Source organism: Nyctereutes procyonoides, unplaced genomic scaffold, assembly GCF_905146905.1.
Source record: "Nyctereutes procyonoides isolate TBG_1078 unplaced genomic scaffold, NYPRO_anot_genome, whole genome shotgun sequence".
Lineage (NCBI taxonomy): Eukaryota > Metazoa > Chordata > Mammalia > Carnivora > Canidae > Nyctereutes > Nyctereutes procyonoides.
The window spans coordinates 3,496,835-3,521,659 of record NW_026575052.1 but is presented as its reverse complement, the minus strand read 5'-3'; the positions used below and the strand labels follow the sequence as shown (position 1 = coordinate 3,521,659).

General features: G+C 41.6%; 1 protein-coding gene across 5 annotated transcripts in view; it reads right to left on the bottom strand.

Annotated features, from left to right (window-relative positions):
* DNAJC16 (DnaJ heat shock protein family (Hsp40) member C16) overlaps positions 1–24,825 on the bottom strand; it is a 42,279-nt gene that overhangs the window by 15,775 nt on the left and 1,679 nt on the right. For 3 of the 5 annotated variants that reach the window (XR_008665241.1, XM_055331268.1, XM_055331269.1), the window contains exons 2-7: positions 24,328–24,512; positions 19,984–20,050; positions 18,599–18,938; positions 7,489–7,673; positions 5,438–5,542; positions 4,590–4,748 (exon numbers count right to left, since the gene is read on the bottom strand). Coding sequence is in view for 4 of the 5 variants with exons in the window: in XM_055331268.1 (XP_055187243.1) it covers positions 4,590–4,748; positions 5,438–5,542; positions 7,489–7,673; positions 18,599–18,938; positions 19,984–20,050; positions 24,328–24,494 (1,023 nt within the window). In the remaining variant the exon portion in view is untranslated. Of the gene's footprint in view, positions 1–4,589; positions 4,749–5,029; positions 5,234–5,437; positions 5,543–7,488; positions 7,674–18,598; positions 18,939–19,983; positions 20,051–24,327; positions 24,513–24,825 lie in introns of those variants that run through there. The other 2 variants (XM_055331270.1, XM_055331271.1) reach the window with 2 other exon arrangements.

The window sequence follows — 24,825 nt, the reverse complement described above, 5'->3', positions numbered from 1 at the left end:
TACTGGACTGTGCACTGGGCTGTGCACTGGTAGTTTTACCCACCGTGGCCTTCACACTATCAGCGCAGGTGTCAACACAGAGGAAAAGGACAAATTATGTCTCTGTGTTATTATGAAGACAGTTTTGATCTCACACACTTCTCACTCCTACCCCAGGTTCTGTGAATCTCTGAAAACTGCTGTCCTAGAGAAACCCACATAGACTGAGATACACACGATGTTCATGGCAACATTGCCCCTAAAGCCCTGAAATTGCCCACTGCCAGAAGAATGAGCCAAGAAGTTACCTTGTGGCCCTAAATACTACACAGCAAATGAAGGCAAATATAGCAGGACTCCACGAAACAAGTGGTGCTGCGAGTGTCACCTACCAAGTGACCTGCTGTTGGGAGGTACCGTTCTTATATCCACAGGAACAAACTGGTGAAGCATCCATCATGCCAGTACTTTTTTTTTTCAGAGAGAGAGACAGAGAGAGCAGGCGTGCACATGTGCATGCTCACGGGTAAGTAGGGGCAAGGGAGAGAGAGAATCTTAAACAGGCTCTATCCCCACCACAGAGCCAGTTGCAGGGCTTGATCTCATGACCCTAAGATCATGACCTGAGCTGAAATCAAGAGCTGGACACCTAATCGCCTGAGCCACCCAGGCTCTCCTATGCCAGTAATTCTGTAAATGTATTTGAGCTACAATTTTTCCCAAGGGATAAATAAATCATTCTCCAGAGTAGAAGCTATTACTGAAAAACAATTTAGGAAGTTTTCATAGATTAATTTTGAACTGAGAAGTTCTGTTCCTTCTTCACCACTGGCATGTGTTCTTCGTGATTCTCTCAGCCACTCAGCTGCCATTGGGCAGGGCACCCCTTTTTTAACTGCTGGCGCTCGTCCAGAATTTTGTCCTTGGCTCCCTTCTCTCCTTACTTCACCTGCTATGGATGCCTGGGAGATCACTCCGCAGTGAGGACTGGCACCTCCAACCCTCACTGATGAGCTACCAATCTCTCTCCCCAGCTCACTAAGACCTAGGTCCCTACGCTCCACTGTCCAAGGGACACCTCCTCTCAGACTTCCCGCACGCAGCTCTCGTTCTGCACATCCACAACTGAATCCATTACCTGCTTCCTAACCTGCTCTTCTCTCCTCACTGCCACTTTCCCCATCTGGTTCTGCCTCTCACTTAGCCCCAGGCTCAAGGGTCTTTCCTCTCCGTTCACATCTGAATGAGTCACCTATGCGGATGGATGGAAACTGCCCTCAGGCCTCTCTCCTCGGACAGAGTCGTGAGGACAGAGGCTTAACTCTAGATGTCAGAGCTCCTCAGAGCTCCTCTGTATTTACTACACAGCAGGCAGGCAAAGAAACATTTACTGAATGAATTGAAATAAGGGATTTTATAGAACTTCTAGCTTCCTTTAAGAGAGGTGAGTCAAAGGGTTCTTGTTGCTTTTTTGAAAAAATAGGGGTGGCTGGCTCAGCTGGTAGAGCGTGTTGACTCTTGATTTTGGGGTTGTAGGTTCGAGCCCCACATTGGGTGCAGAGATTAAAAAAAATCTTAAAAAATAGAATAGAAAATAAAAATGACACTAAAGAAATAAAATAAGACATGTTCATGAGAGGGATTTCTGAAAACCCAAACATTAGGATAATACCTAATTTTACCATCAAGAGATGTATTTATTTCCAGCTTTTTCCTATGTGTATGCATGTACCTATACACATGAACTGAGATCAATGTTTAAATTGTGTATATAATTGATATGCATTGAGATCCTTTAGTCTCTGTGCTTCATTTATTTCAATTTTCAGTCTTTTATACACTTTGTTTACATGATTTCATCTGAGTAATTAATTAATAGGGAACTCAGGCCTGAAATGGTCACACAGTTCAGACCTGCTACAGAGTGAGGCACCTTAGTTTTGCATCCTGCTTGCTCTTTTTAATAATTATGTTTTGAAAACTATCCCCATCATTAAGTGTCCTTGAACTGCTGTTTTAATGGCTAAACGGCTATATAACCGTCCCTGTTCGGGATTTACTAATAATGAGCCTACTGTTGGATACTTCTATTTTTCCCCCAGTGAAACCAGCTACAAATGGTAATGTCTCTGTATATAATTTTTGGCTGAATTCCTATTCCCTGAGGACGGATTCCTAAAAGGTAATCTCATCTCCCTGAGGTCTTTATACACCACTGTCACCTTAAGGAGGCCCTTCCTGGCCACAATACCTTAGAAAATGTGAACCTGCTCTCCTGACACTTCACATTCCCCTCTCCTGCTTTCTTTTTCTCCATAGCGCTTCTCCTCCTCCACACGCCACCATGGAGTATGTTATGCCAGTTGTCTGTCATCCCCCCTGGAATACAGGACGGACTCTAGGACAGGGAATGCAGGTGACTTTGTTCATCCCCAGTATGCAGGGCAGCGTTTGGCTCCCTCCAGTACTTGGGAGTATGCTTTTCTCGAATGAATCCAGGCAACTGACATGTTATCACCCAATTGCTTTTCTGAAAACTCTGAAGCCTCCTCCAGCTAGGCAAAACGAAAGACTACCTGTTTCTCTCTACTCTCAACACTACTACTGAATATCTTCACTTTGAAAATCTTCAACAATGTGATGGGAGAACAAAATGCTAACTTGGCTTTTTGTGATTAGTGAGATTTAATTTTTAAAAGTGATTATCAGTCACTTGAATCTCTTTTCACAATTTTGTTCATATTCCCAGACTAGTCCTCTTGGGAAGTTTTATTAATTTTTTATGGATATGAAATCCATGTAACACAAAATTAGCTATTTAAAAATGTATCACTCAATGGCATTCCATACATTCATGGTGTTCTATAACAATCACCTCTCTCTGGGCCCAAACATTTCCATTACCCTGAAAGAAAACTCTCTCTACCCATTAAGCAGTCACTTTCGGGAGGTTTTGTATTGATCTCTTTGATTAGAAGTAGTTCAAGAGAAATTAAAGATAAAAATCTTTTTTTAGATTGGTTGTAAATATTTCCCTTAGCTTACTGCTTAACTTAAAAATTTTAAAGTATTTATATACAAATTTTAAACTTATAATTAAGATTTTCAACAAGATTTTTAGTTCTTTATCAGATATTCACTTAAAAGTTCTCTGAGTTTATGGTTTTCTTTCATTTCTTTTTATTGAGATTTTATATTTAAGTTTTGAATTTATAATTTATTTTATTTTTAAAAAGATTTTACTTATTTATTTGAGAGAGAGTGGGTACAAGTGCACAAGCAGTGGGGAGGGGTAGAGGGAGAAGCAGACTCCCGGCTGGGCAGGGAGTCTAATGTGGGGCTTGATCCCAGGACGTTGGGATCATGACCTGAGCTAAAAGCAGACGCTTAACCAACTGAGCCACCAAGGTGCTTTGTAATTTATTTTAGAATAAGATTACTGATCTTCTGACAGGATCACTTTAGAAAAGGTGATTATTGTTTCTTATTTTATTTAAAACAATAAAAAAAAAGATTTTATTTATTTATTCATGAGAGACACACAGAGAGAGAGAGAAAGAGAGAAAGAGAGAGAGAGAGAGAGAGAGAGAGAGGCAGAGACACAGGCAGAGGGAGAAGCAGGCTCCATGCAGGGAGCCGGACATGGGACTCGATCCCCGGTCTCTAGGACCACGCCCTGGACTGAAGGCGGCGCTAAACTGCTGAGCCACCCAGGCTGCCCTAAAGCAATTTTTTAAAAGATTTTAAGTAATCTCTACACCCAATGTGGGGTTTGAACCTACAGCCCTGCGAATGAGAGTCACATGCTCTACTGACTGAGCCAGCCAGGTGACCCTCTTATTTTATTTTTGTGGCAAAATATAATGTAAATGGACATTTTTTTTTTTTTTTAAGATTTTATTGGGGCAGCCTGGGTGGCTCAGCGGTTCAGCGCCACCTTCAGCCAGGGCGTGATCCCCGGATGGAGTCCCACATGGGACTCCCTGCATGGAGCTTGCTTCTCCCTCTGCCTGTGTATCTGCCTCTCTCTGTGTCTCTCATGAATATATAAATAAAATTTAAAAAAAAAACTTTTATCCATTTACTTGAGAGAGTGAGAGAGGGAAAGAGAGCACAGAGGCAGAGGGAGAAGCAGACTCCCTGCGGAGCAGAGAGCTCGATGCAGGGCTTGATCCCAGGGCCCTGAAATCATGACCCGAACCGAAGGCAGACCCTTAACTGACCATGGATCATTTTAACCATTTCCAAGCGCATAATTCTGTGATTAAGTATATTCACATTGTTGTAAAACTATCACTGTCATCCACCTCCTGAGCCTTTTCATCTTCCCAAACAGAAAGTATCCCCATGAAACATTAACTCCCCATATTTTCCTCCCTCAGCCCTTGGCATCACCACCATCCCATTTTCTATCAAAAGATTATTTTTTTGAGCAAAACAGTACCAAATAGGATGAAAACGAAACTTGTTTTTAAATTTTGTGCCTCTGAAGGGAGAAATTAAAAAATGAATTTCTCCTTCTCACTTGCTCTGTTCAATTTTGCTGTTTATTCATAAAGGCACAAGATACAACACGAGAGCAACCTCAAGATAGGGCGACTGTCACGTACCTGAATAGCATCTGCAGGCTTGTTTATGTGTTCTTTAAAGATCAAGATGGTGGGGGCATAGACATTGACATTGTACTGCCTTTTCATCTCCTCCGCCTCTCTCAAACCGACGCGTACATATCCAAATGTCAAGTAATCTTTGTATGCAAAAGCAGTCAACTGTTAGGGTGTAATAGAGAGGAAGAAATTAAATTGATAGCAGGATCACAGAAACCAAGCGTGACCAGTTCAACCAGTGGTGATGAATGCCAGCGTGTATAGCCCCACTCGGGCTGCTAGACCTCTGCGCAATTCGAGGAATTCTATGATGTCCCACGCCCGAAAATTGTACCAATAAAGCTAAATACAGTGAATTTTATTTTTTTCTTACACAGAGAGAAAAATATTCATTTTACTGAGATCTACGCTGGGTTGGAGGCATGGAGTATCTGAGGAATCACCTCAATTATGTAAGATGGCAGTGGCCACGCCAAAGGGTAATAAGCAGGACACTTTCCTCTCCCGTCTCATGTCACAGGGCTAACCAGATGGGTGCTGGAAGTGCTGCGGAGGATGTCACTCAGAGGATGGGTCTGGGAATCACGCAGTCACCAAGGGGGGAGGTCGTACAACCTCTCTGAGCTTCAAAAGTCTTGGTCTATAAAACAGGGATGATATTTCTATCACTGGGCTCTTCTGAAGATCAAATGCTATTATGTGTGTGGAAAGCACCAACCCAGTGTATGGTGGTTGAGGCAAATTTCTGGTCTTCAAACATTTCTTTGGATAAGCTCTTACTCACAAAGGACAAGCAAGCCACAAGTTCTCTCCACCAAAAAAAGAGCAAACATTCTCCCAGCACATAATACCTTGTACAGCAGTGGTACAACGGGCATTTGGTCAAACAGAAGGACATGAGGTTTATTCTCTTGCTGCCAGCCAGAGAGGAATCGGATGTAATTTTTATTTGTAACCTTAAATCGAAGAGAGGATGTTAGTTTCAGTATTCAATTCTCAACAACTGTAGTATATGCAGTCAGGAGATAATTAAACAAAATCAAGTATGTGTAAAAGAGTATTTCGTAGAAAATAAAAAACGCCGATCACTAATTTTTTGTCTTTGACTAAAATGGTTTAAAAGAACAGACTTATTGATTTCGTATTTTCATGTGTTCCCACTCTTACAGATCGAAATCACAGTCTTTTCTGGAACAATTACTTAACACATTATAAAAACAAGAGTAAACTTTTGAATACACATGCTTCTTAATCTATTATAGACTGTACTTCTTAGTCTATTAACCTGTGGAAGATAACACAGTGATTACTCTTTTAAAAATGTCTTAAAAAAATAAGGGGCCCACTTGGTCTATATATTACATAGTTTCATTCATTACCATCTGAATTGCTACTCTTGTGCTTCCCCGATTATGCTTTAAATAATCCTACTGAGAGAATATAAAAAAACATTAATAAGGGGTGCCTGGGTGGCTCAGTTGGTTAAGCGTCTGACTTCAGCTCAGGTCACAATCCTGGGCTTCTGGGATGGAGCCTCAAGTTGGGCTTTCTGTTCAGCAGGGAGTCTGCTCCTCCCTCTCCCCCCACTCATGCTCACTCTAAGTAAATAAAGAAAACCCCAAAACATTAACAAATTAAAATTCTCCCTAGAAATTTTTCATAGTTAAAAAAGGTTTATCTTTCCATTCTGCTTCCAGAATGATCTATATTAAACCTCAATCTGATCATTTCACTCTCTGCTCAGCCCCCTACATTGGCCCCAGCACCTGCAAGCCAAGACCCAAGTTCCTCTATTGGGTGGCCAGGCAGCGAGATTCCTACAAACCCCTCTAGTCCTGCCCTCTCCTGCTCACTAGCGACTACTTCACGCAGAGCAGGATGCTTCATGTCCCATCCTCATTCCCTCATTCCCTACCTCTCACTTCACCTGGCAAACTCAGTGCATGGGCCGTTTCTGCCAGGAAGCCTTTCCCCACTCTCTCGGACAGCCTTTCAGCATATCAGATGGAAATAATCACCTGCTACGCTGGGAGCTCCTTGAAAAGCGTCCTCAACACTTACAGTGACTGGCATAGAACAGACATTTCATAAATGTTTGAGGACCCATCCAGAAACCTACGATTATTCTAGTAGCCTACCATACTCTCTCTAGCTCCACCAAATATTTCTTCTGTAGATAATGATCCCGGCGGGATAGTCTATGAACAGTGCACGTGGAAATAGGATGGAAACGCTGGTATGTTCACTCCCCTGGTATAGTCAAAGGAATGAATTATTTAAAGCACACACGAGTCCTGTTCTAGTTCCTGTGACCCTTAATCTAAGATACTGGAGAAAAAATGCCGGGTAAGTGTAAAAAACATAAACTAGTATGAACTCTTTGTGCCTGGCTTCTCTGGCACAATTTTTGTTTGCAAAATTTATTCATCTTTGCATTACTCTAAGTTCTGAAAATTCCAAAAATATTTGATTTCATGGAATCTTGTGTTTTCCACAGATGTGATCGTTAAAAATATAGCCAAATGTAACTTATTTTGAATCCTTTCATAAGACAGATACCTTCAAACGAACAAGTTCATGAATCAGAAAGAAATCCTTCATTCTACATCGTGATCTAATTTTTTGTTTAGAAAATGAGAGACACTGTCATTCCAGGCTCAGATCCCCACCGTAGTGTAAATGGGCTCAGTGGTTACCAACAGGGACAGATTCTTAGTCTTTCTCCCTTGTTTTTCAGTCTCCTACAGACTTCACTTAAATAACTTCAGTTGAGTGATTAATTAATTAATTAACATAGGTCTTGCCCTGTTCAAAATGAAACTCAGGTCTGAGATGACCATAGAGTTCAGGGTGGCTGGGGGACCCAGGTACCTCACAGGCTACTTTTCCACCAGGTACTTACTTTCTCCACCAAGTTCCCTGGAAGGAGACTTTCTACAAACTGCCGTAGGTTCTCACGGACAACTGCGTTATGGAAGAAGGAGATTTTTCCATTTATGATTCCCAGGATAGAGGGAGTGCTGTGCGCTCCCAGGTGATGGGCCAGGCGTCTCTCGTACCCAGCATGGACCACACCGATTCCTACACCTGAAAAGTATGGAAGACCTCCATGAAGCCTTTTCACCGCCCCACGGTAGATAAGGAAATGCTGATTAGTGATCTTTTGGTGTGTAACTGAACTCCTGACCTAGGATATCTTTCCTAATAGATCAATTAGCATTTTTTTCATTGCTGATACTCTAAACTGGTTCAGTTTTTCTGCAGAATAATCTGGCAATATTTAAGAACTACAAATCTTTGTATCTTTTAGTCTCCATTATTTAGAATTTGGGGGAGATCATGAGGAAATACTAAAAAAAAAAGAAAAGAAAGCAATCTGCTACAGTGCTTCTACTCATAAGGAAAAAAAAAAAAAAAACCTGGGAACAATTCCAGAGTTCAACAACTTGGCAATAGTTGGAAAAATAACTATGATTTATCGATAGAATTCAGTGTTCTCACTCTTTAGGCCAAGTCTCCCTTTTATATAAGTTACTTTGTAGAGACAGATATTAGAAAGTACACATTCTTGAAAAGGAGACAGAAATTAAGTTAGAATCACTCAGATGTCAAAATCCCATATAATTCCTGTTGACGTGTTGGTATCTTCCTGTACCTCTTCTTACAAATGTGTGTGTGGACGCACAAACCTACACATAAAACAAAACGAGCATCTGATACCCATTTCACTTAATACTTGAATAGTTTTCCTTGTTCCTTCCTTTGACCAGTATATCTGGAGAGCCGGTTCTTTTGCTAAACACTGGAGGAACATGAAATGTTCACAGCCAGCAAGGACTCGTCTTCTTTTGGATGCCCAACAGATTTCCCAACTTAACATTTCCCAAACCCAATTCCTGCTCTCCTCCCCCAGGTCCATCCCACGCAGGCCTCCCCTGGTCACCAACGGGGCCCCTTCCTTCCTGTTACTTGGACGGAAGACTCGAGTCATCTTCTACCTCTCGCCTCTCACACCCCACGTCCAATCTGTTGGCAAGTCCTGTTGGCTTCATTTTCAAAAGACACCAGGAATCTGTTTGTCTCCACTTTCTTTAGACTCTCCTCTGAGTCACCATCTCTCTTCCCCTGGTTGTGCAATACTCGCCTAATGTTACTGTCTCTCCTGGTCTCCCTGCGTCCAGTTCTCAACATACTAGCCTCACTGTCTCCTCTAACACAGAAACATGGATCACAGCCCTCCTCTGCCCAAATCCTGCAAAGACTTCCCATGTCACTCAAAATAAAAGCCAATCTTCACAACGGCCAACCAGGCCTTTGTGATTTGGTCCCTGGTCCCCTTCTGACCTCTTTCCTGTCCTCCTCTTCATTCACCTTGCCCCAGCACCCAGCATCCTCCTCTTCCTTAAACACATTAGCATGTTCCTGCTTCAGGGCCTTGGCACTGGCTGTCCCTTCTGCCCGGAGTGGATAACTCCCTGACATCTGTGAAGCTGAGTTCCTCCTTCACCAATTCCAAGTCCTTCTCACTGAGACCAATTCAACTACCATGTTTGAAACCATACTCCCCACACTTGGGATCCCCCTCAACCTATTCACTTTCCCATCTTTTTTTCCAGAGCACTTCCCATCTTCTAACTTATTTCGTTTTTTCTGTTGATTGGCTTTCACTATTACATGGGGTATTTTGATGGGCATCCTCATAGATCTTTGTGTACACATCTTTGTGTACTTGTGTGATTTCCTAATTAAATTCCAAAAATGCAATTGCTGGGTAAACGGCAGGATCACAGGCTTAATACTTTAAAACTGCTAAATAGACAAAACAAATCTATTTGCAGGCTATCTTACTATGACCCTTAGAGTATCTCAAGGGCAGGTAAGGAAGACATCACCCCCTCATTTTACAAACAGCAAGCTTCAGAGAGATTATGTGATCCCAGTTCGCGGAGCTGGTAACACTGTAGAACAAGATTCCAAACCGGATGCTCCAGAGCCAGGTCTAGCACATTACCTCACACTACAGGCATGACAAACAACTACGGGATAATGTCGACAAATGGAAGTGCATGTAAACATTTTGTGAGAAGAACAAGAATATAGCAGGCATATACACTGAGACATTTGGTTTCATGTAAGGTCAGAGTGACATCACCTAGCGGGGGTGGGGGTGGGGTGTCAAGTGGCTATACAGCAAAGACCCAAAGGTGGAAGGGCCATGTTTTAAACGTTTTAAAAGTGAGGCAGCATGGCTAGAGCTTTATAGAATTATCACTCTTCACACTCCCCAACATCCTGAGTGGTCAGTGCCGATACCTTCATGTTACCAGTGCCTGGACAGGATGAGGACAGCTGACCTGGCATCACAATTAGCATGCAGTAGAACCAGGATTTGAACCCAGGCCTACCTGAGTGTGAAGCCTGGCTCCTCCCTGGCTTCGAAGAATGACCTCTTCCACCTTCGGTTCTGAATACTAGAGGGATCAATTTCTTAAGAGGCTGACTCACCCCAAAGGATCTTACATAGACCAGATGCCAATTTACTATCTAATCCCAGGAAGGACACCTTTTTAGTAACTCTGCCATTCAAGGTGCCCTCTGCTAGGTTTCAGGACACACGTGGATCAGAATTAGTCATCAGAAAGGTGGCTTGTGGGCCTGGAGTTGGGACGAGGGATGCAGTCCTGGAGACCGAAGGGAAACGGACTTTTCTTCTGGGCTTGTTGTTCACTCTACTATTCCTCCAGATACCCCTGAAGCTCCCTGTAACACCCTGTGTGGGCTGCGTCCTCAGAAAGGCCCACCCTGCCCAATTTTAGCCTGTAACTGTGCCCTGGCATTCTCTGGCACCTGCCTGGCTTTACCAGGTTAAGGTGCCCTTTGATGGACTCTGTGTTTTATATAGTGGTGTGTACTTACTAGAACATAAGCTCTATGATTGCAGGGAGTTTTGCTTATTTTGTTTACTGCTGCATCCCTAGTATCTAGAACATTTCCTGGCATGTAGTAGGCACTTGGTTTTTAAAAAACAAACCAATGATTTAAAAATTGGTATTAAAAATCAATCAGATCCAGATTCAAGCCCAGCTCTGCTCCCTGGTAGCTGTGTAACATCAGGCAAGTCATTTCACCTGGCTGTGTCTGTTTCCTCATTTTTTTTTTTTTTTATTATGATAGTCACAGAGAGAGAGAGAGAGAGGCAGAGACACAGGCAGAGGGAGAAGCAGGCTCCATGCACTGGGAGCCCGATGTGGGATTCGATCCCGGGTCTCCAGGATCGCGCCCCGGGCCAAAGGCAGGCGCCAAACCGCTGCGCCACCCAGGGATCCCGTTTCCTCATTTTTAAGATGGAGACAAGTTGTTCTGTTGAGACTAAAGACATAAGGTGAAACAGAACCTAGAGCAGCCCCGGTGGCCCAGCAGTTTAGCACCGTCTTTGGCCCGGGCTGTGATCCTGGAGTTCCAGGATCGAGTCCCGCGTTGCACTCCCTGCGTGGAGCCTGCTTCTCCCTCTGCCTGTGTCTCTACCTCTCTCTCTCTCTCTCTGTCTGTCATGAATAAATAAATAAAATCTTAAAAAAAAAAAAAAGAAAGTTACAACGGAATCTAACCTTGAGCCTGGAATACAATAGGTGCCTAATTAATTACAACTGTTATTACGAAGTATTATTTCATGGTGAAGCCTGAGCCCGAGACTGTCTCTGTGTGGGTGGGAGTTTCACCTTGAGGAGCTGGTCTTCTCTTATGGAGCAGGATATACACAGCAAACCCTCGCCCTCTCTATGTCGTCCTTTCCCCACCTTTCTTGCCCTCCCATCAATACAGCTTCTTTCTCAGAACAGAATACAGTGGTTAGGTTTCATTTCTTTTACTTAAATTACCACGAGTCCTTACCTACATCACCTTCATTAAATGTTAAGTATTTCCAAATCTATAAAGGCCAATTTCTTGGATCACTTCTACAAAGGACTTTGTTACTATCATAATCCCACTTCTAAATTCTGGAGGACTTTTACCTCTCTTCTATAGGTTAACTGGTATACAGATTAGAATAGAATAAAGAATGATAAATATTTGTTTTTTAATTGGTATTATTTTTCCTCCTGAGAAGATATTTAATAAGAATTCAGATCTAGGGATGCCTGGGTGGCTCAGCAGTTGAGCATCTGCCTTCAGCTAAGGGTGTGATCCTGGAGTTCTGGGATCAAGTCCCACATTAGGCTCCCTGCATGGAGCCTGCTTTTCCCTCTGCCTGTGTCTTTGCCTCTTTCTCTCACTCTGTGTCTCTCATGAATATATAAATAAAATCTTTAAAAAAAAAAAAAAGAATTCAGATCTAGAGGCACTTGAGTGGCTCAGCAGATTAAGCATTTGCCTTTGGCTCAGGTCATGATCCCAGCATCCTGGGATAGCACTCTGCATTGGGTTCTGTGCTCAGCATGGAGTCTGCTTGTCCCTCTCCCTCAGCCCCTCTCCCAAGTTTGTGCTCTCTCTCTCTCAAATAAATAAAATTTTTCTTTACTAAAGATTTTATTTATTTATTCATGAGACACAGAGAGAGGCAGAGACACAGGCAGAGGGAGAAGCAGGCTGCCTGTGGGGAGGCTGATGCAGGACTTAATCCCAGGATCCCAGCATCACGACCCGAGCTGAAGGCAGATGCTCAACCACTGAGCCACCCAGGCATCCCTAAATAAAATTAAAAAAAAAAAAAAAGGTGGGGGGGAAAGAATTCAGATCTAACCCATCTCCCTTCCCTCCCAAACTGGAAGGAAGAGTAAGAAAAGCTGGCAGCACTGTTATCTCACAGAAACTTAGGTTGGGAAATGACCAGTGATGGGTGGTGACTTGGGGTCTCTGAGTCAGAGAACACAGGCTCCACTGTCTCCTCTTCTGCCTTCGAATTTTCTACACTTCAAAGTCCAGGGTCCATAAGCAAGCTCAGCTAGCACAACAGCGAGTAAAACTATCCATGTGTTTGTATCTTGATTCAGCACAGCTAGGCTACAGGACGGTCAATATACCCGAAGTCCAAATAAACATTTGGATTTAAAAGAAAGGCAAGGCAGATGTGACCTCTTTCAGAAACATTATTTGATTGTGATACAGACTGATGTTTATGGCTAATTTGTAGATCCTGGGTAATTAAAAACATGAACATTCCCTTCTCTTTTGAGGTTGTGCGAAGCCTTCCTTCTGTATAGTACCAAACGTGTCTGTGTTGCGCCTTTATTTTGAGGTATCATTGTATTCATTTTCATTATACAATCCTTAATGTGTATTGCATCTTTTAGGGAAATTCTTTTTCTCCTCTGTAACATATATACATTCATTTTTATTTCAAGTTTTGCGTATGTTTTAAGGAATGGTACAGAGCCAACTGGAGGAAGGGGCCACTTTCAAATCTGACTAAATACGAACCTGTCAATAAAGAAATTACTAAGATGCAAAATAATGTGAAATGGAACAAAATCAAGGACATAGTGCAAAAGCAGATTAAAAAAAAAACAGTATCGGGCAGCCCAGGTGGCTCAGCGGTTTAGCACTGCCCTCAGCCAGGGCCTGATTCTGGACCCGGGAGCGAGTCGCACATCGGGCTCCCTGCATGGAGCCTGCTTCTCCCTCTGCCTGTGTCTCTGCCCCCCTCTCTCTCTCTCTGTGTCTCTAATGAATAAATAAATAAAATCTTCAAAACAAAACAAAACAGTATCTAGGTAGACCCTTTTCCTAGACACTATTACATATTTAACAATTCCTTGAGAGGAATTACTTCTTTTACTTTTCATTTTTATTTTTTTAAAGATCTTATATATTTATTTGAGAGAGAGTGAGTAAGTGAGCAAGAGAACACAAGCAGAGGGGAGAGGCAGAGGGAGAGGGAGCCTGACACGGGCCTCAATCTCAGGACCGGGAGATCATGACCTGAGCTGACAGGCAGACGCTTAAGCAACTGATCACACAGGCTTCCTTACTCCTTCTTTTAAAATAATAAGGCATGGGGTGCCTAGGTGGCTCAGTTGGTTAAGCATCTGACTCTTGGTTTCGGCTTAGGTCATGATTTCATGGTCTTGAGATCAAGCCTTGCATCAGGCTCCACACTCAGCAGGAAGTCTGCTTGACATCCTCTCCCCCTGCTTGCACTCTTGTGTGCACACACTGTCTCTCTAAAATAAATCTTAAAAAAAAAAAAAGGCATGATGAGTAATTTGCAGGATTGTTCAAATTGGGCTGCCCTAAAATATCTGATTTTAAGACATTCAACCTCCTTGACACCCTGGTAGCTGTCTGTGCCCTTCCCCTTGAGCACTCAGAGCACTGTGATGATTCACTTGTGTCTCCCACTTGAGTTAGCTGGTGCAAGAACCATGTTTTACTTATTCCTGAAGCTGTGCAGCATGGTGGTTAAGAGTGACCTGGAGCTGCGCTCCTAGGTCTATAGCCCAGCACTGCTACTTGTGTATAGTGTGACCATGATTAGTTCCTTAACCTTCCTGGAACTCAGTTTCCTCATTTGTAAAATAGGGATAACAACAGTCTCTCCCGGGATGCCTGGGTGGCTCAGTGGTTGAACATCTGCCTTTGGCTCAGGGCGTGATCCTGCAGTCCCAGGATCAAGTCCCACATCGGGCTTCCTGCATGGAGCCTGCTTCTCCCTCTGTCTATGTCTCTGCCTCTCTCTGTGTCTCTCATGAATAAATAAATAAAATCTTAAAACAAAACAAAACAATAGTATCTCTCCCTCACTGAGTTGCTCTTATGATACAGATAAGCCTCACAAAGCCCCTAGCATAATGCAAAACAACCAAAAGACTCAACAAAAACAATGATAATTTATACATTAATGTCTAACACAGGACTTGGTTCATGAAGAAGAAAGTTTTAAATGAGAACACGAGTTCTTTCTCATCCTCTGCTTACTCCTGCAGTGCTACATCATTTGGTAATTGCAAATGTGATTCTGTACTTGCAAATGTCAAGTGTGAATTCTCTGGGTATGTATTTTCTCTTTGGCTAAATAGTCAGTTCCTTGAGGTCGAAGGCAGTGCTGACTACTTCTGGTCCTCCTCCCCAGTGCGTTGTCCATACGTGTGGGCGGCCTCTGCACACTAGCTGTCAGCACACTGCATGGCTGCAGATTCCACCTAAGCAGCTGCCACATTTCTCCCTGGGTAGAACTGTCCTATTTCATCCATCCAGGGCAAGTCAGGCATTTAACAATAGTCCAAGACACAGGGTCCAAGCTTCTCTACACCACTCACCTGATCTTTACAATAGTCTGCTCTTCCCTTTATATATATATATACACATACACACACACATTATTTATATATATATAAATATATATAAATATTAAGTAATCTCTACACAAAATGTGGGGCTTGAATTCATATCCCTGAGATGAACAATCGCCCACTCCACTGACTGAGTCCACCAGGTGCCCTAGTCTGCTCTTCCTATTAATACAGAATAGGAACATTTTGGCAGGCGGTATCTTGGTGGCTGAGCTGGTTAAGCATCCACCTCTTAGTTTCTGCGGGGTCATTAAACTTAGGGTTGTGAGACTGAGCCCTGCGCCGGGTTCTGTGCTCAGTGTGGAGTCTGCTTGAGGTCCCCCCCCCCCCCCGTCCAGCCCCTGCTCATGATCTTTCAAAAAATGCTAAAAAAAAAAAGAAAAAAAAAGAAAAGACACAATTTTGGCAGTATCGATCTTGAAGGGTAGTGCTGCCTCACCTGGACAGGGAAATAGCCATGGATGCTTTGTAAGGATCTCACTGCACTGCCACCCAACTGTAACAAAGTGGAGCCTGACTGTCGGAATCTTCAACTAACCTGCATGGTCCAAAGAGGAAAATGGTTTATAAACCAAATTAATCTAATACATTTGGACAAAATCTGCCTTCCAGGGAACTTTGGAGGTGCAGCGGGGGAATGGACTGAACCCTCAGTAAACGTCACTTCTATGGATCTAAATTCTGCTTCTTCCACTTTTGTCACTTGAGTCCTGAATTACTACGATTAAATAGCATGACCACTCAAAAGAATAGCAAGACCCTTAATCATCAAAGATTTGAGGATATTAAAAGGCAGTACAGCATGGTGTGCAATGCATGGACTTAGGGCCAGACTACCGGGGTTCAAATCCCAGCTTTGCCAAACATCAACTATGGGACCCTGATGAGGTCCCAAGCATGAGTTAAGTGTCTGTAAAAGAAGGATGACAACAGCACCTGCCTTAAATGGCTGTTGTTTAATATGAGTTGAAATTACAATTGTGCTTGGCATATACTAAATTCTCAATCAATACAAGCTACTATTATTTTCATGTCACCGTGTGCAGTAAGTCCAAACATAGTTACTATTCAGAACAATTTCTCAAATCCAGCTCTTCCCTGTGGTTCCCTGCCCACTCACTGGCTCCAGTCAGAATGCAGTCAATCTTGAGCCCCGCCCCCCTTTTTTCCTCATTCTTCACATTCAGAATGTCTCCAGGAGCCAGGTCCCTCCAGACTTCCATGCTCCTACCACTCAGATATCTTATACTTGTCCACACCTCTCTATTCCTTCTGTCCTAGTCTGGGCCAGTGGCTGCTGTCTTCCCAGGGCTGGTGACCTCCCTGCTTCTCTTACCTTCTTCAATCTGCCCTTCATGTGACTCTATAGCTTTCTAAAGTGTAGATGGGACTAAATCACGACTCTATGTGGCAATTTTTCTTGGCTTTATCACATACTATAAAATAAAGTCCAGCTTCTTACTACCTGGTCCCCGCGTGCTCTTACTGCTTCCTCCCTCTTGGCTATACCTGAGTCACATCCTGTGCCTGGCTCTCCTGTGGATGCTCTTTGTTTCTCTGGCTGCACTGTTCCCTGGCCTGTAACGTTACTCCTGGGTTTCTTTCAACTAACTTCTAATAACCTTGCAAGACTTAGCTAAACCTAAGTCAAAGCTCAGTGCCTGGTCGTCAGTGAATTGAAGAAAGTAGACTCATGTATTTGAGAATGATTTTAAAAAATTTATAAAATAGGTGCTTAAATTTTTTTTTACTTTGGTAAACCAGAACACCTAGTTAATCAGAAATTCCCTAAGGCTCATTTTATGTTGGTGTTTAATATATAACAGAAACTTATATAAAATCTTTGTATCAGTCCTGTTGGTTTGACATTATTACATCTATTTTACAGATGGAGAAATCTGTGTTAAGTAGTTTGTCTAAAGACACAAAGAGTAAATGACAGAGCTCAGCTCTGCACACTGGTCTATCTGCTGCTCGCTTCAGCGGAACATATACTGAACACTGGTCTGACCCTAAAGCCCAGGGATGGAACACAGGTAACCACTGTGCTTCGCTACCTCATATTGTTTGCCTGGCATGTTTAAAATATAACATTGGCTCTGATCTGACTTTGGTGTAAATGCACTGGTGTCCTAACTTATGCGGTGGTTTAAGGTTTATATTTTGCTGTCAGCTTCTAGATGAATGAGGTTTAACAGTCTCCGGTATACCGCCTGGTGTGACCGAAAATGCATTATGCTTTTCGACAAAGAAGCTGTTCAACCCAAGGGCTTCCAGCTGATCTTAACCTCTCGTCCACTCATTACACACCACCAGCAAGCATCTGTGACTGCTCACCACATGTACGACAGTGTTAAACTTATTTCCTCATCTTCCTCCAAGAGCTTCTTTACTTAACCTCACAAAAGAATTTGGGAAACCTGAGTGCTTCTGAACAACAAGCTGAAAATTTCTGTTTTAGAAAAAATGAACTGGGGCTGCCTGAGTGGCTCAGTCGGCTAGGTGTCTACCTTCAGCCAGGTCATGATCCTGGGGTCCTGGGATTGAGCCCCACATTGGGCTCCCTGCTCAGGAGGGGAGTTTGCTTCTCCCTCTGCCTCTCTCCTTGCTCATGCTCTCTCATACTCTATCAAATAAATAAATGAAATCTTAAACAAAACAAAACAAAACAAAAAAACCAGAAGAAATGAACTGATGGTTTTCATTGGTACGTTCTCTCCAGGGAAATCCAGTCCCTTGGCCCCTATGATTGAGTTTGGCCTTTTTTAATTATTCAAGAATAGGTCTGTTAATGCCTACAAAATACAACATACACACACAATTCAGTAATTCCAACTTTTCAGAGTCATTAAAATAAATACTCTGTCTATATTGCTGGCATTTTCCTGGCACTAAGTGGTAACTATGAACACAGGAAAGGCTAACCTGTGATCAGGAGTGGTAACCCATGACCGTCGGTGTTATGGATGGAACTGTGCCTGCTGCCAAAGTCCATCTGTTTGAGTCCTTACTCCCAGAACCTCAGAATATAATCATATTTGGAGGTAGGGTCTTTACTAAGGTGATGAAGTTAAAATGAGGTCATTAGGATGGGCCCTGATCCAATAAGACCGATGTCCTTATAAGAAGAGATCAGGCCACAGAAAGAGAAAGAGAAAGAGACACAACGCGCAGAAATGTGCACACGCAGAGACATGACCATGTGAACATGAAGGGAGAAGGTAGTCATGCACAAGCCAAGGAAACAGGCCTCTGGAAAAAAACCAAACCTGCCCACACTTTGATCTTGGACTTCTAACCCTGAGAACTGTGAGAAAATACGCTTCTGTTGTTTTTTGTGGTATTTTGTTATGGTAGCTCTAGCAAATTTAATCACAGAATGAAATCATAAACACTGCTGAAAATAGTCCGCAGGTCCCACCAGCATCAAAACTGATGCTTGAGGGTGGCTTTGTTCAACCAGTCATTTTTAGGCTTCTCCTATGTATCAAGCCCCCAACTAGATTTTAGGAAATTATACAGATAAGGCTTCAAATTAGTAGTCCGAAATGAAAGTGGCTGACACATTTCTCCCCTCTGAAAATGTGTCCTTGGAAAACCCCAGTCACCATGAACTTGTGAAGAGAAACCTCACTATTCCTTCTCCCTAGTAACCCATCAAACCCAAGATACAAATGTTAGCTTCTCCAACATAAACACCTTCAACAAATAAAGTTATCTTACCTAATCTTTCCAGTTCTTGAACTACCTCTTTCCAAACAGGCTCGATGTGGATGCAGCTAAAGCACCAATCTGAGGTGATCTTGATGAGGTAGGGTTTCTTGAAGCTATCTGGCACCACTTCATTCACGTAGTGTGAAAAGTGCAATAAATACTTCTCATCAATGGAGCCCCGCCGCTCAGAGTTAAAAGGGAAGTGAAAAAAAGACTCATCAAAGTAAAAGTTCTCATGGAAATGACGGAAGCGATACTCTCGCTGTTGCTGCTGCTTCTGGTAGCCCTGGTTCTCTCCAGCATCTCCGTAGTGATCATAATTGGATCTCTTTTCTTCATTGGAAAGAATCTACAAGGAAAGAAAAGAAAAAAGGAAATCTATAAAATGGAAAAAGTTTCACCCAAAGGACTATCGTGTGAACAGTGTCAAAGACACAGGAAGAAAAGAGATGTAAAGCTACAACATGGTTAGATATTCTGAATGCAGTCTTCAATATACCAAGGCAACTCCTCTTTCAGTAGAAATGATTAAATATTTCAAGACCAAAAGACTTTGGTCACTGAGATACTCATGTGATGAACATCTTGGCTTTAGAGATTCTGAGTTCTCATTTTGCCTTAAGAGATTCGACACATTGGTAAACAAATAAAACTTAACATAATGTTGATCACCAGAGCTTGACCACAAGAAAAATAGGTCATGCTACTTAGTTGGAGTAACTCAAACCAAAACATGAAAAGCTGTGAAATCAAAAAAAAAAAAAAAAGCCACAGAATTCAGTTCAATGTCTTGTATGTTAGCTGGCTTTGTTTTACTTAGAAATAACTCTGAAGTTTAAAATTGTTTTAGGTGTTTTAGGATGATGTGCCATTCCATGAGCCAAGCACTGTCTCCTGAAGAACATTACCCTACACAAGTCAGGAAGCCACAGACTTATCTTTTATGCACATTCCAGGCCAAGCTCCTTAAGCTGACATGTTGGAAAATTGTTGAAAATCTTGTGTTTAAATGTATTTGTAACCTTGTGCCACTTTAATAAATATAGGCAAATCAGTCTTTCTTTAATATAAGTTCTAGAATTTGTATCACATGCTGAGGTAAGCATGTGATATAAGTTTCTACAAAGGAAATAGAGACCTACATTTAGGAATTCTGAGAATTCTATAATTCCAATTAAAGCCTTTAAAATAGGCCAGTTTTTTTTTTTTTTTTAAGAGCTACAGTTTTCAGGCACCAATTTCGACATACTGGATGTGGCTAAATATGTTTTCTCTACCATCATCTAGAAACTGGGTCAAGGGCATTGGGAGCGTGCCCTTTCTGAGAGGTCTTTACAAAACTGGCCACCTAATGAATACGAGCTAATGGATGCATCACAAGTTTGACATGATACCTCATAAGCCTTGCTTATTTGGATGAACTTGTCTTCTGCTCCAGGATCTTTGTTTTTGTCAGGATGCCTGAAACACAAATGGGCAGGCAGGGAGAGAGAGTGGATTTAATGTTTTGCATACAGTCAATTAACATCTCGTACACACAGTTTACTATATCAGAGGCAAACGAAAGGCCATTTTGTTAGGATGGTTTCTTAAAAATAAAGGGTAGAAGCAATCAATTGCTTCACATAACCATAATAATTAAGCGAAACTTTGAAACAGGCCATTTCTACTAAAAGCACTTTAGCAACACACATTTTCAAAGCTCCAGAGGTACTGCAGGGTCCCACTGAGGAAAAGTGTGCTACATGCATGTCTTTACATTGATCTTAAACCCTGCTGAAGCTGGTTCCAGGCTAATGTTACTGAGCCTTAAGAACCGACTTCTCTTCCCAGGATGGGAGCAATTCATCCTAATGTTAGAATGCTATCGAGGAAGGGATTTCTTCTGACAACTCAGGTGGATGCAGGAAATAGTCTTTCGGATGCACCATGAATTTGTTTAGTGACAACCATGTTCCAAATAGCATTTGACTACTGTTGTTCAAATGAGAACACTGCAGTTTCATTATTGCTCTGCTTGTCCCTTTTTGCCTAAAATGGCCTTTTTACCTATAAATGGATAATGATTTCAAAGCCCCATGTTTTAAGAGGTGAGAAAAACCTACAGTTTATCCAAAATGATTTAAACTAACGTTTGGTATTATACACAGTTGGCAATTAACTATATCCATTTGGAGACATACATTATTCTGTGATCTGCCCATGTTTATGCTCTTTTCAGCTTTGGAGATTTTTGAACTCCTGGAAAGTAGGGGCTAGGTTTTGCTTCCTTAGAACCCCTCAAGACCTAAATCAGTGTTTTTTTTTACCAACTGATTTTTCAATTTTTTTTTAAGAGACTCTATTATACAGTATATTCTTTATGTAATCAATTCTGCTAACTTTAAGTAAATTTCCTCTAGCAAAGGTTCAAGAAAGAGGAACAATCCACTGGGAAGCAAATGACTACTAAAACTAGCACAAGTACAATAGGATAAAGAAAATTTATAACTTGATCAACCTTATTCTGGAAGGAACTACATTGAATGAATGATACCACATATTCTGATTTCTCTAAAAATAAATTGCAAATGGTTGGTTGTTGAGTTTTAACATCATTCCTCCCCTAACTATTTAGTCCTTATTATGAGTATTACTGGGAAAAAAAAACAACTCAGCTGAGTATAATGAAAAAAGTATGATGTAAGGAAATAAGATGGTGGTTCCAAAGCATGTTTCTGGATGACAAAAAAAAAAAAAAGTGTTTTAAATATTCAAACTTAGGCTAACGGCTGAAAAGAGAAAAATTATGCAATCACACAAATGAAGATTTAACGTAGAGAACACAGTAGGGGGAGAAGGATTGGAAGGGGGCTTTTGAAGGAGACCAAACCAAGGAGAGGGCTGTGAGGGAGGCTGGGTTAGAACCACAGATCCTGACGCAGACAAAACCAAGGCCAGAGAACAGGGAGGAAACCACAAGACAGTTTCAGGTTATAAGGAATATTTTCCTAATTGCAGGACGCTACCACGAGGTGGCAAACATGTAGAAAAGGATAAATCTGGCTCTAGGAAAGTACTGCCCAATACTATTTTCAGGGTGTAGGAAACATTTCACCAAATGCAATATGATACACCTCCTTTAAATCTGGAAGTGAAGAAAATACTGTACTTGGTATCTACTGGCTGTAGAAAAAGTAACACAGAGAAGTAGTAGACAAATTGTTTCATTGTTCCGGGGACTGACTATGTTATACCCATTTGCTTCCGATCAAATTTTAGGATGCCTTATTCTTGGGATGTGAGGGTGTTTATTTTTGCCAATGTAAATGATAAAAGATAAGCAACTTACGCTAAAACTCAATTATTAGGAGAGAGACATAGTTTTCCTGAAAGAAAAAGTGACTTTAAATGGTTTCACCAAGGAAGGGGGAAGCTCTTGAGAAGCTTAAGAAACATTACTTGGTAGTAAAACCTAGGAGAGGAGAGCTACAAATCCAATTCAATGATTAACCGCTTCCCCCAGCTGCAATTCATCCTGAAAAGTCAAATTGGGAAGCACGGCTATTTTCAGTGGGTATGAAGCCATCATGAAATGAAACCAACAATTTGAGGGATAAAACACTGCCACAGCCAAAACAGCAACGAGGAACAACACAGTGAAAATATAAAGGTGAAGTAAAATTTTAGACTTTCCCTGGATGATACTCTCTGTATTTCTAAGGTGATGAATGACTCCTAGAGAGAATCTAATTAAGTAAGAGAAGCATATGACTCATTTAATTAATATCATAATACCCTTTTCAGCTCTGGAAGACAGAAAAGTCAAAGCTGTACATTTAAAAAAAATCCCACATACTCAAGCGATCATTTCTGCTTTTAAAATGTTGCCAAAGGCCTGTACTCTGTCCAAAGGAATGCTGATACCTCATGAATTTATTGCAGATTTATGTATTTTGTTTTAAATATAAAGAGGCAACAGTTTGAAACGATGTGGAAAGCAATTTTGCTGTAAAGAGAGTCCCTGGAAAGAGGCCACACATAATCAGATTGTGTTTTTAATATCAAATTCTGGATTCTCTGTGACAGAAGTTTGGTTTAAAATATTTATGTATTCAAAACATATTTTAGACTATCTTTTACCTTTATTGCAACCAGTTTAAAACTAAGATACATCTTTCACTGGAAGAATAATGGTGTCAGGCAGAGTCATGCACAGCCTGAAATGTCATCTGCATGTGGCAGCTTTGCTCCTGCATAACTTCCTGCCCGCCCCAACACTAACCCACTCACTCCTACTTCTGCTCTGATGGGTAAGTGATTAAAAAGTAAAAAACAATAAACTACCTATTGGCACTAAAGGTCAAGCTATGGAGCCCAGAGGTATTAAAGACTTACTAACAGTGAGCCCAGATTTCCCCACAGGTAAAAGAGGGACAGCAATAACTCTTTCATAGGGTAATTATAAGGTTTAAATAAGATAAAAAGCATAGAACCTGGAGTCTAGCATGCAGTAGGTGCATAATGATCGTTCCCATCCCAAACCTTTCATTATCTGTGCCTGGCTCCCCCAGCTTCTAGTCATCCTTGCCCCTTCCATCCTTTCCCCTCCTGCTGCTCCCCTCCAGCTATATGATCCAGATACTTTTGGTATGTCCAAAGCATTGGTGGAAAAAACTGATGACGTCTGTCCATAAGTTTTTTTTTTTATAATGTTTTTTTTTTAATTTTTATTTATTTATGATAGTCACACACAGAGAGAGAGAGAGAGAGAGAGAGAGAGAGAGAGAGAGAGACACAGGCAGAGGGAGAAGCAGGCTCCATGCACCGGGAGCCCGACGTGGGATTCGATCCGGGGTCTCCAGGATCGCGCCTGGGCCAAAGGCAGGCGCCAAACCGCTGCACCACCCAGGGATCCCACATAAGTTTTAAATTTATTGCTATCCTGCTAATTCACAAACGGTTGTATACCCTTTAGCAAATACAAAACCTATCTAAGTAAAATTATGATTTTTATTTTTTTTAAAAGATTTTATTTATTCATGAGAGACACAGAGAGAGAGGCAGAGAGGCAGAGACACAGGCAGAGGGAGAAGCAGGCTCCATGCAGGGAGCCCGATGTGGGACTCGATCCCGGGACTCCAGGATCACATCCTGGGCCGAAGGCAGGCGCTAAACCGCTGAGCCACCCAGGGATCCCAAAATTACGATTTTTCTATCAGATGATTTTTAAAAGTAAGGTACTCAGTTTCCGAATATTATAAAATTGAGGGCAGAAAGCTTTCACTCTAAATTTTCTTGAAAGCTTAAAATTAGTAATTTAGAAAACAGCACTGGATGGCGTTCCCTTTAGCAATGACACTTGTAAAGAGCTACTTTATGAATAACATATCATGAGGATGGGTTAGCTGATCCATAGTTGATTACGTATATATTTTTAAACTAAGGCTGCCTTCCACATACATATTTTAAAACTAAAGCTCCCTTCTACTTAAATATGCTAGCAGTATCTAGGGTAATCCTTTAGGCCAAAGAATTCTGAAAAGGGGGTTTCACAGCAACACAGGCTTTGGATCTTATCATTAAATATTACAGAATAACATGAACATTAGTTCGCCTAGAGAAAATATTTTAGACAGGTATATATTTATTGAACATAGAAACAGAGACAAATAAAAAAGCTAAGCATAATTTAGGCTTCATTTCCCTACTAAAACTGCTTAGCTTATATTAAACTGCTATTTCTTTGTTTCACCTACCATTCCCGGGCGAGCTTCTTATAAGCCTTTTTAATATCAGCCTGACTGGCTGTTCGGCTGACCCCTAGGACTCTGTATGGGTCAAAATCCAACGCAGACAGAATTTGCAGGATCAGAACCAGAACTATCAAGAACTGCCAGGAAATGCTCAACTTTTTCACTTCCATTTCTCTTCCTCTCCAGAGCTGAAATGATTGAAGAGGCAATGAGTTTCAGCAGTAGAAACCTGGACAGTCTTCCTTATTAGGTAAAGGGATAAGATATATAGATGAAAAACAAAACAAACAAAAGCTACTTGGCAGGAAAAGGGTCATTCTGTTTGATCAGGTCTTTTCAAATCAACAGTCTTGCTACTATTTTTTGAATATATCACAAATAAGAACTACATAGATGAAAAGATGAGCGGTAAGAATTAACAGCAACCTTCCAGACTCCTTGGATTCGAAAAGCTTTAGAAATGATTGAAAATGAATGAGATGAAGAAAATAATAAGCAAAC